The sequence below is a fragment of the Cebus imitator genome, unplaced genomic scaffold (assembly GCF_001604975.1).
Source record: "Cebus imitator isolate Cc_AM_T3 unplaced genomic scaffold, Cebus_imitator-1.0 Scaffold45, whole genome shotgun sequence".
Lineage (NCBI taxonomy): Eukaryota > Metazoa > Chordata > Mammalia > Primates > Cebidae > Cebus > Cebus imitator.
The window spans coordinates 224,067-236,396 of record NW_016107360.1 but is presented as its reverse complement, the minus strand read 5'-3'; the positions used below and the strand labels follow the sequence as shown (position 1 = coordinate 236,396).

Sequence of the window (12,330 nt, the reverse complement as noted above, 5' to 3'; positions counted from 1 at the left end):
CTTCCAGTCTGTGGATAGTTGCTAGTTGAACTTTCTCTGGGGTGCAGTGGAGCAGAAGACTTCTGATTTTGCCATCTTGCTGGCCTCACCTATTGTATACTGTATAATGCCTTTGACAGTATCTGTTGCGTTTTCTCCCCAGGATTCCTTTAGATTTTAAATTAATGTCTTGACTTTTATGTCACTGTTTTCACCATATTCTTCTGAGTTCTAGACATTTCAAGTCTGTCTTCTATTTATATAATTCAGTTTTGATCATAAAGTAAGTTATACACTACTTCTAAGGAGATTTTTAGTTCAAAATACATTTAATACCCACATGAACATTCCTGACACAAGATTACTCCTAGTTTGTGTCCACTTCTATAGTTGAACATCTTTTTTAGTCTTCCTGAGACTGAAAATCAGAACATATGTAACATGTTTTCTTGTCTTACTTAAAAACATCATTTCAGATAGACATTTAATTGTAATGATTTTTAAAAGTTATTTCCACCTGGAGAATGGCTGCACATATATGCCAATATTTTTTCCTATCTCCCTATTGGGAAAAATATCTGTAGACAATAATTCTACCATGTGTGACCTTGAGAAAGTATTGCTTCTGCCTTTCATTCTGGGAGGGAGCTTTGCCATACTAGGTTTTTGCTAACTAAGGCTGATAAAAATTGATACTGTTCTGTTCAGAACAGACATCTTTTGGCAGATTATGATTCACAGCCACCTTCTTGGAAGGAAATAGTTTCTAATATAATGGCAAATAACTGTGAAACTTTGAGATTAGCACTTTGGATATTAACTATCCACCCATTAACCAGAATTCAGAAGCCTAAAGGTCATTGACCAGGAGTCTTCTTAAGTAATCAAAAATATCCTTTAAGTCATCATTTTCTTTGCTCCATATTTCTGCCAAGAGGATATGTTTGAATTGGCACATTTTATCCTTTTTTTGCATTAAGTTTATAATTTGAAACTAAATTTTATTGGAACAAACCTAACCAGTCTTTCTGCTTCATGAGAAATTATCAGTATTATTTTACTGACAGCTGGGCGATTAACTAGAGCTTCCTATCCCTCCTGTAGGGTATAGGTTCTGGAAATTGTATCCATTGCTTAACAGCAGCTGATGTGTAGGGTTTCATTTATGCAACCTCCCCATTTAAGAGAATGTTTGCCTCATTGTGTGCCCTTATCCCCCTGACTTGGGTGTGTTAGTATAGATTTATCAGTGTCCCTTATACTTCTTAGACTGCATGTTTTTTTGTAGGAAGAAGAATCATGGAGTACAAATCCCTTGTTACTGACATTGTTTCCAGTTCCCAAGTACGAATATAAGGTTTTTATTTTTATGGTGCTATCTTCATGACGATGTAGCCTTCATCTAAAACCTTTGATGTTTCAAAGATATCTTAAGGTCAGCTATAATGTCACCTCTTTATACAGTTAATTAGTCAATTATTCTAATAAGTAAATATTTATTGAGTGCCTACTATAGACATAGTACTATGTTTGAGCTTAGAATTCAGAAGAGTTATCTTTTAGTATCTTAAGATTTAGCTGAGAAAATAAGTCCTGTGGATTGCAAACCAAATAAAAACATTAGTAATGGATTTTGAGAAAAACTCTGATAACATATGTTAGTTATATGCAATTAAAAAAAGATGCCATCTTAAGAGGCAGCCATTACAGCTGTGTCTTTGAAAATCAATGTGAATTAGCAAGACAGTTAGTGGGAAACCATTTTACTGGGGGCAGAAATAATAATGATTATACTGGGATGGCGACAGAAGTGGATTCTTAACGGCACAGGAATGAGAACTGCAGTTAGAAGGGTTGATTAGGTTGATTGTTGCTGGCCTTGAAAGCTAAGAGGAATAGCTGAAAATTTGGGTTTGATAGAGTGAAGGTAGCTATTTTAGGGAGGTTAGAGCAGTAGCCAGTAGCCAAAACAGAGAAGTGACCAGTTAGAGCATCCTAGAGGAGTCCAGGCATAGGATGGTGTTCATGTAGGCTTACAGTGGTCGGAGCATGACAGCAGAAAACTAGCAGGAGTTGGCAACTGCTGGGTAAGTTGTGTAGGATAAAAATATTTTTGCTAATAGAGATATTGTATATCACACTGCTTTTCTTTTCTTTCTTTTTTTAAAGTTCAGCTTTTTATTGAACGCATTATAAAAGAGGTTTAGTCAGAAAGACCAAAGCCCATGTCATCATCAGACTCCTCAGATTCTTCTTTCTTTGCTTCCACTTTCTCCTCAGCTGGAGCAGCAGCAGTGGAGGAGGCAGGACCTCCTGCTGGTGCAGCACCAGCTGCTGGAGCAGGCCCAGCAGCCCCTGCCTTGCAGATGAGGCTCCCAGTGTTGACGTTGGCCAGGGCCTTTGCAAACAAGCCAGACCAAAAAGGTTCAACATTTACACCAACTGCTTTAATGAGGGCATTGATCTTATCATCCATGATGGTCACCATAGTCGTGCAGAATGAGGGCCGAGTAGATGCAGGCGAGCTCGGAGACCGAGGCCGTGGTGCGCGTGAGTGTGGAGCCAGCGCTGCCCCACACGGTGCTAGTTGCCGGATGAAGAGGGCCTCACCCCAGCGCCGTCTTAGGTTCCTTAGAAGGACCGAGCACCTTGGCAGCGGCTGAGGAAAGGGGCGACACTGCTTTTCAACTTTATTAAGTTGTGGAATTTATATTATGAACGATTTAAGAAAACAAGGTGTACGAGTGTCCCAAGTCCCAGACGTAGAAATATTGGATGTGATAATGAACTGCCTGTTCTTTAGGCCAGATGTCTGATGCCTTTTGGCTGTCTACGTTTTTCCTCATTGCAATCTGGCTCTTAGCACTCTAGTTTGGGTCTTTCCTACTCTCTGTTCCTACTCAGTGAAGTGTTGGTGCTGCCTGACAGGGTTTTACTGAATTTTATCGACCAATCTTTCCCTTCCTTTCCCTTCCTTTCCCTTTTCTTTCCCTTTTTCCTTCCTTTTTCCTTTGTACTCCTCTTTTCCCCCTCTCCTCTCCTTTCCTTCCTTTTTCCTTTACTTTCCTGTTTTTTTTCCTCTCCCTCTCCCTCCTCTTACTCTCCTCTTTAAAAAGATAGAGTCTTGCTATGTCACCCAGGCTGGAGTGCAGTGGCACAATCAAAGAACTCCTGGGTTCAGGTGATCCTCCCCACTCAGCTGCATGAGTAGCTGGGACTACAGGCTTGAGCCATGGTGCCTGGCTTCCCAGTCTTTTTTTCTTAATTAGCTCTTTCCCAAACAGTTATTTAATTCCTACTGTATTTGTAGGCCCCTGTTTCTGGACACAGAAAACAAAAAAGACTAAAACTGTTGTGTGATGATTATGCCAATCAGTAAACCCAAGTGCATTTTCTTTAGTATTATCTAAGTTTTTGAGAGACATTTGTTTTCACTCACAGGAGCAAGAGGAAAATGTTTCTCATTTGGAGAGGGCTCTTGTTTTTCTCACACTCTTGTCAATAAGGGATTGCTTTTTCCTGCATTTTTGCAAATTTACGTACACTGAACAGTTATTTTGATCTCCACTAGGGGACAGTGTGTCACTGTTAGGCTTTTTTCTTCCATATCTGCAAAATGTATACAAAAAGAAAATTTAACCTCAAATTATTTTGATTGGATGTTAATGATCATATAACAAGGTCTAACACTTGTGGTTTTTGTATATTGTATATGGTACAGAGATGGGGTGTGTATATTTATGACTAGATGGAAATATAGCTGGTACACTTGTTTAGTGTTTGAAATTTGTGACATAAATAATAAATTTTTGGTAAGTTCACCAAAACAAGGACAGAAGGAAGATGTTAATATCAAACTATAAGCCACCTGAGTTTCAAGAGATTTTGTAACTCATGGAAATTGAATTTGGTTTTATGTATGGAATTTGCTGACACAATGTAATGTTTACCCTTAAAGAAAACATTGTGTAGTCTCTTGAGACATCTAAATCCTAAATACATATGCATACATTTTATAGTTTTCCTTTTAGCAGAGTACATTGTGTTCTTTAGAAGTGATGTGTATAGAGGATAGCTATCTCTAAGAAATTTCCTTTCAGGTTGTCCATAAAGATTTAGAGAACAATTACGTCATAGCTTTTCCTGCTATTCTTTGAAACGGCATTCTACCAAGTCCATATCCATTTGATTCTAACAGCCTACTGTAAATTTGTTTACACTTTTAAAATTCAAATACTGATATTTGTGTAGTTTAATTATAAGATGTAATGTTTTAAAATACACTTTTTAAAAAAGTTTATCGAGTGTAAGTACTCTGGAAATAGTTTCTCCCAAAGTTATCCTTTGAAAAAATTGAAAGGGACAGTTAGTATGAATTTGTGAGAACATGGGCATCATAGAAAATTCACCTCTTGTACACTTGCAAGGTGCTATGTATTAGTAATTTACTTCACTGAATGGTTTCCTTGCTCAAATTTCGAGGTGGGGGGTGAAGAAGGATGTAAAAGAATAGCCGCCATGAATTATGGAGGTGCCACTGTCATTTCCAATATTCTGTGAAAATAAAGAAATTTCCTGCTTTCCCTGATTTCCCACAAGTTTGCCAAAGGCTTAGAAGTGCCATCAAAGTTTCATCAAGACTTCACTACTCTGCTAAAGATACTGAATATAATCACCATAAAAGAACCAGCTCAAAAGCAGAAAGACACACAAAGACTGGCATGTGGGATTTTATTGACAAGACTTAATTACTGTGGACTAAATTTAGAATTCCCTTATATGTTTAAAAGATAAGGGTTAATTAGAACTCTTCTTTTTTGCATCTTTCACCCAAATATGGCTTATTTCTTCCTAATCGTGGAATTATAGGTGGTAGAGAAATAGATAAATATAAGTTTCTAGGTAAAACTCGTGGTGAATTTTAATCCTAAATAATTCAGTTTGATGATTTAGAAAGTTAAAAATAGCTATTTTATATTGCTTATTTTTTTTGTCTTCTAATAGTCTTAAAATCAAGCTATTAAACTCTAAGATGTCAGTGAACAATTGTTACATGCTGGGTAAAATTAAATACACATTTTTTATTATTACTTTTAGCTAGAATTTTATCATAGTTTTCTTAATGTCTATATCAGCAGAAAGCTAAGACTTTGTGAATTACTAATATGATTTATTTAGGGGCCTTTTACTGAAGCCTTGAATTTTCGAGAAAAAAAGGTTTTGTTGTATAGATTTAGAAAATATTTATAGAGAGAAATGTTCTCCAGGAATTTGGACACTGTTCCATACTATTGATTTTGTATGACAACAAATCAAATTTAGCTCCCTGAATTTAACAGTCTTAAAATTAAATTTTAAAATAATTTGCATTTCCTGTGAGAATCAAATGTATTCATTGTGGAGGTTTTGAAAATATAGCAAAGCAGAGAGAAGAAACAAAAATTGTCATAAATCCATCATCCAAAAATAACTTCTTTTAACATGTTTGTATTTTCCCTCCCATGATTTTAAGAAAGCTGACTACTGAAGAGTATACGGTTTTTCCCCTTTTTTGCTGGTCTCTATTTTTGCTATGATATAGTTGTAACCAAGAAAAAAGAGTGAGACTGGATGTAATAGCTCACACTTATAAGCCCAGTACTGTGGGAGGATGAAGTAGAAGGATTGCTTGAGACTAGGAGTGCAAATCAGCCTGGGCAATATAGTGAGACAATGTCCCTACAACAAATTAAAATATTAGACATGGTGGCACATATCTGTAGTCCCAGCTACTCAGGAGCCTGAGACAGGAGGATCACTTGAGCCCAGGAATTCAAGGCTGTGCTAAGCTGTGACTGTGCCACTGCACTCTAGCCTGGACCACAGATGTTTCCAAAAACATTGAAACTGTTATAAAGTGAACAAGATGATAAAACAACCACAACAGCTATGACAATAATTTAGATTTAAGAGAAAATGCAGACTTTAACACATTATATAGGATTAGTTATGTTTTTCTTTAAATTTTACAAGTGTATGCTTTTTGTTTTTATGTGTGGCTATGTCAACGTTTGGTATACAGTTTTATAGTTTATGCTGTTTATGGCTGTTGAGCTGGAATTAAGGTAAACCATTCCTGGAAATTTTGTTTTGCAAAGTTACAGATAGTAAATGAAGTGCTGCTAAATGTAATTTCAGTAGTTTTCTTTCTTTACTTTTTAATCTGGGGATTGGGGTACCTGCTTTTCTTGCAATACCTTTGTAAGGCCTATCTTATCACATTGATATGCCACAAAAGAATAAGGTATATCTTTTGTTCTCAAAGTATTTCTTGTCCATTCTGGACTCATCAGTTTTTGCCACCTCTTTCTCTCATCCTTTGGTTCCACTTTTACAATTCATCTCAGAATTATTTAATGCTATCATGCTTTGAATTACCTCATCTTTTTATGTCCAGCAAGAATGATATTATCTACCTTCTCACCTGACACTTATTTATGCTTATTACATCACATTGCTTTTCTGGGAATGGGGTTGATGCTTCCTTCTTCTTGTTTCATGAAAGCAAATATTCCCACATGACTTGGCTGCTAGATAGCCCATATGTGGTTTTTTAAATGTTCCAAACAGATTTCCTAGTGGTAAGGGGGTTGCCAATAGATAAGGTAGAAATAGGAAAATGGAATTGTAATATGATCATAAAGTATTAAAATGATTATAATACTAATTTGTCATTTTTTTCTGTCTGTGTTACAGGTCAAATTTTTTTTTTTACTGTCTTCTGCATCACTTATACTGTGTTCTGCTTTGCCCGTTCAATATAAAACCAATCCAATTCTTAATTTCAAGTATTTTACAATTGTAAAATTCTTTCTTACAGATTCTATGTTGAAAATTTCCATTTTTCGTCAATATTTTTATCTCTAGGTCTATTTTTTAATATGTTATGCATAGTTATTTTGAAATCCTTGCATGCTGATTCCAATGTAGGTCTCATTTCTGGGTCTGCTTAAATTATTTTTTCTCTTAATTCTGGGTGTTTTTCTCCCCTATATCTTTGCTTTCTGCTTCTTTGCTTATCTAGTGATATTTGATGCCACACTTTGGGTACAAAACATAAAAGCTCTAGATTATTTTAATATCCTCTAAGGAATATAAAATTTGTTCTAGCAAGCAGTTGTGTTGCTGAATTAATTTGATCCTGTGGACGTTGTTTAAGCTTTCTTAGGGCAGGTCTGGTTCAGTTTTGCCTTATCCTCAGGCTGTAGTCATGGCTTTTCAGATATCCCAGCTAAAAGCCATGAGTGTTCACCAAGGCCTCTTCATTCTAGCTGAACTCAAATGCAACCTCCTGCTCCTTGGCACTGTGGGACCTCAAAAATCTCTCCTCAGCTCTCCAAGTTCCCAGCAGTTATTCTCTGCTGGGCCTCATTGAGTTTCTCCCTAGACATGCACAGTTAGGAACTGGCGAAGGACTGAAGGAATTTTTAGCAAATTTTTAGGACTTCTCGGCAATTCCTTCCTGTCAGGGACACTGCCTACAGAAACACAAGCCACTTTGACAGCTATAAATTGTTATCTGTGTCTTTTCTACCCAGAGATTGCTATGGTCTTCTTGGGTTCTGTTTCTCTTCTTTGTAGATTGGAAATATGCTCTCAGCATAACAGCTGGGGAGAACGTTAGGAGGCTCTTCTTTTAAGGATTATAAGCGTGCATATGTTACTGTCCAAGACTTGCAAAAAATATTCTCACTTAAGTTTTCCAGACGTCATGGTTATATATGGTGAGAGGTTGTTATACACTACTCTGTCATAGCTGTAATTAGTTTACTTCTTAAAAGTAATAATTCTGATTGCTATTATTATTGAATGTTTACTAGATATCAGTGCTTTACATATCTTATCTAAGTTCCCACCAAAAATGTTATCCCATTTTTAGATGAAAAAATGGAGAGCCATACAACTTCAGTAGTTTGTGCAAAGATCACTTAAGCTGTCAAACCTGTATGTAAATACCAGCATTCTGACTTCTCAACTGTATACTTTATTAAAGAAGTATGTTCTTCAAAAAATATATAAATGGACCAATGTGCAAAAATAAATTACCTTTGTAACTCAAGTTCTGTAATCTGACACATAACATTTGTAAATGGTCATCAATTAAAGATAACTTTTTAAAAGGGGTATGCTTCAGTTTATGGATAGAAAAATTGAGAGGATGCTGCCGAGAGTTTCCATATACTTGCACCCAGTTTCTCCCATTATTAGTATGGTACTTTTGTTACAGTTTATGTACCAACATGGATGTATCATTAACGAAGTCCATAGTTTAGTCATATTTCCATAGTTCTACCTAATGTGTGTTTCTGTTCCAGTACCCCACGTGACTTTTAGTTGTCCCTTTTAGTTCTCTTCAGGCACCTCTTGGCTATGACAGTTTCTCACACTTTTCTTGTTTTTTGATGACCTGTACGGTTTTGAGGAGCACTTGTCAGGTTTGTTGTAGAATGTCCTCCAACAGGAAGCTTTCTGTGTCTTTCTCATAAGTAGCTTGGAGGTACAGGTTTTTGGGAGGAAGCCCACGGACGTAAATGCTATTTTCATATAATTTCAAGAGTGTGTACTATCAACATGATTTTTTACTTTTTATATTGACTGCTTACCTGAGTTTAGTAAACATTTTAAATGTTTATAATATTTGGAACTCATGAATGTATATGTATGTGTGTGTGCATATCTGTATATATACATAAACATACTTACACGTTTATGAATGTGAATAATAAAATGATCTCCTGTATTGTGTCTCTTACCCCCACTCTCCTCAAGGCTTAAAACCATTTTTTTTTTTGCATGTTTTCTGGAGGCAAGAAGTGCTTTTATAATATATATTGGGTTTGCTTTTTTTTTCCCTGCATTACCAATACAGTTCTAGAGATACGGAATTTTGAAACGAGTTTGAAATCCATGAATTGTGTGAATATCTAATCTTATCACTTACTATAGTTTCCTGAACATATGTGTGTCTAACAATCTTATTTAATCAGTTTTTAAATTTCCATGTTTCTTAAGGGTAGAATGACCAAATGAGTTCAGGCAGAGAGGGAAAACAAATGTTCAGTAGAATGACATAGTTTCTTGTCCTTCAATTCTAATCTTTCAAAATGAAGCCTGTAAAAACTGAAGAAGTAAATCAATCTTTAAAAGAACATCTTAAATTCTTAACTAAAAATATATACATTATGAAGCTATCAAAATGAACATAGATGATTTATTATAAGATATAGAAATGTGATTTTTCTAGCCCTGGGATCTTGAACAATTTTTCCTTAATGTCTTCATTTGTTATTGCGCTGCCTTCATTAAAACAAGTATAAACTGGTTTCAGCAGGGTGATAGAGACAGACTTGTTCTGTTTATTTTTGAAAGAGGAACCTTAATTATCAATTGTGTTATGTCTCAGTTTAATAAATGAGACTTAGGAATAGATGCACATTATACACCCTGCAGCACTGTAATTAACTGATCATTAAACATGACAAATGCATATCAATAGTTGGTTTGTATTTGCAATTTTAGAATATTTATATGTTTATGAGTGATGACACAGATGAAATCTATTCTCATATAAAGGAATCATATTTTAAGCCCAAACATAAATGGTTTTATGATTTGTTTAGATGTGGTTTAGGTATTTGATATTCTGGAAACTATAACAGCACTTGAATCCAATTTTAAAATGTCGTATAAAACCCACTTGCAAGAATCAAAGTAGCTGACATTTAGCATCTTGCAGATCTTCTCCAGCCCCACCCCTTAGCACACAATAAGGGACACTGATGGAAAAGAGCACTTTAAGCAGAGATGGCCTCTCACCATCATTCCCATAGCTGAAGAACCCAGACACGGGGTGGTGGGAACAAGTAGTGGTTGTGATGAGGCTTCAGTAATGTATTTTTTTGTACTATTGCCAGGCTTTAGGCTAAATATGCAATTAGGAGTAAACAAAGAAAGCAATTGCAGTCAGTGTCAACAATTGAGTTTAACTGAAAGGTTAATATCCCTATTGTAGTCAGAACCTCTTTGGCTTTGAATTTGTTACAATTTGTGGAGTGCTACCGTGTGTTAGGCATTGAGCAAAGTGTTCCATATTCAAAGATAAAATGAAAAATTCTTTACATAAAAATGTGTCATCTGGTAAAATAGACAGTCAACTAAAAAAGACTATTAAAATTCAAAATGCTAGAGGAACTCACAGCTGTGGAAACCTATAGTCACTTCACCCAAACTGGGCTGGAGGATAGGAGTCAGGGTAAATTTCAAGAATCACTAATACCTAGGTTGAACCAGGAAGAGTAATTAGGGTCAGCTAAGCTAGAAAGGGTGTGTGAAAGCTTTTCTGGCAAAGGAATTAGGGGGTTCAAAGAGATTCAAGCACAGAAAAATAGCTTGTTTGAACAATCTTAAGCAGTTTTGTGTGGCTTGAAGAAGTGAGTAATTTTAGGGGAATATCAAGAAGAGGCTGGGAAGACGAGACATTTTATTACCAGGCAAAGGGATCAGACTTTATCCTGACATTTAAATATAGTCTTCAAAGGATTTTAGGCAGGATACTGATGTGATTGAATCTAATTTTAAAATGAGTATTTTGACTTCTTTGTGAAAAATGGAGTATAACAGGGCAAGACTTTAGAGGGACTGTTTGTGAGAATATTTCAGTAATACGGGGCAGAAGGTGCTATTCTGGCAGTGGCAGTTTGAGTGGCATTATCCTTAATGCCTTATCCCAATGCATATGGATGGAAGAAACAGAAGGAAAGAGATACAACAGGTCCTAGTAATATATCAGATATTGGGTTAAGGCATTAAGGATCATTCTGGAGTTTGGATGTTGGTTACCACATCCTGCTTTTAAAATACAGCACAATTCACAACACGGAGACCTGAAAGATACTAGCTCTGTTTCTATATTCCTTTCATATTATCACCTCCTCATTATAAATAATTAGAATAAATGGATTCTTATAGACAATATGATTTCAAAGGCAAAACCACTTTTTACCAACGTGTGGAATAATTCATTTCTTGAATTTTCCTGGTTCTTACTTCACAAACAGCAGGTGGGGTTTTTTAGCCCATACCAGTACTCACAAACAGTTCATAACAAAGTTGGAGAACACTCAGAAACAAGATGAAGAAAAGAATTGCATCATTGATGAAATACACTTCAGTGAAGAGCCAAAGTTTGTCAGAAATTGGATTAAGGGAAAATAATCTTTTCTTTCTGTTAGCATTTGAAATTGTGTCAGTGTTTTTCCTTGTATCTTAAGCAGATATTTTTTAGTCCATAATGAAAAGTGTTTTTGAAAGTATTTCCTCTTTATTTGAGGAACCATGTCCATGACAATGGCTACGGTCTGAGTTTCTAAAATGCCAAATCTAGACAGCAGCAGATCTTGAAAAGTGGCTTTTTATCAAATTTAATGCATGGTGTATTTTTTCCCTAAAATATTATTGTTTTATTCTTTCTTTTAGGATGAGCAGAAGCTACAGGAGAGTTTAAGGCAAGGTGCTATCATTATTGCTTCATTAATCAAGGAAAGAAATTCTGGTCTCATTGGTCAGCTACTGATAGCATGAAGACCACAGAAAATTACCTACTTTCTAAAACATCTACCTGAGTATCTTTATTGTGCTTTATCCCCACCCCCACCCCCACTGTGTGTGGTAGAATGTTTCATTTGTCTTTTATATCTTCTCTATAATTTGTAGGATGTGATGCTTAGATTATAAAAGCATGGTAATGTTTATATCTATGAAATAAAGAATCCTTTTGTGTATGACAAATATTAATTGCCTGAACCAGAAAAAATGTAAATAAGTGGAAAATAATAGCCTTCAAATGAATCTTTTCACAAAGACATGAAAGGGCAAATAGAAATAATGCTGGGTGAGCTATTCTTTCAAGGAATGTGAATTTAGAAAACTTCAGCTATTATCCTTACTGTTAATTAATCACACTATAATGAAGCTAATGGATAAACTTCAGAATTATTCTCACTTCTATAATTTTTCTATCACCATGTGATATTTTGTCTTTTTGTCTTGTGTTAAAAATTTCTACACCTTAGTAAAAAGGGGTTAGGGGGATACCAGGGAATTGAACTGTTTGTTTCTGCTATTTTCCACATTTGCCACATATTACTCAAGATCCATAAAGGAGATATCATCTCCTCTTGCTTTTCTGTTTTTAAATTGTATGTTATTCTTGGTTTATGAACTATAATTATGACTTACATTATTTTAATGGGTCTCTGGTTTTTTTTTGAATGGGCTTAAAAGTGTCTAGAAAGTTTCACAACTTATTTTGGT

General features: G+C 35.5%; 1 protein-coding gene across 4 annotated transcripts in view; it reads left to right on the top strand.

Moving 5' to 3' along the window:
- Positions 1–12,119, top strand: part of CRPPA (CDP-L-ribitol pyrophosphorylase A) — a 324,254-nt gene extending 312,135 nt beyond the window's left edge. For all 4 annotated transcript variants that reach the window (XM_017526901.2, XM_017526899.2, XM_017526900.2 and 1 more), the window contains one exon: positions 11,494–12,119. In XM_017526901.2, the coding sequence (XP_017382390.1) occupies positions 11,494–11,598 (105 nt within the window). In that variant the 3' untranslated portion in view covers positions 11,599–12,119. The remainder of the gene's footprint in view (positions 1–11,493) is intronic.
- The last annotated feature ends 211 nt before the right edge of the window (positions 12,120–12,330 follow it).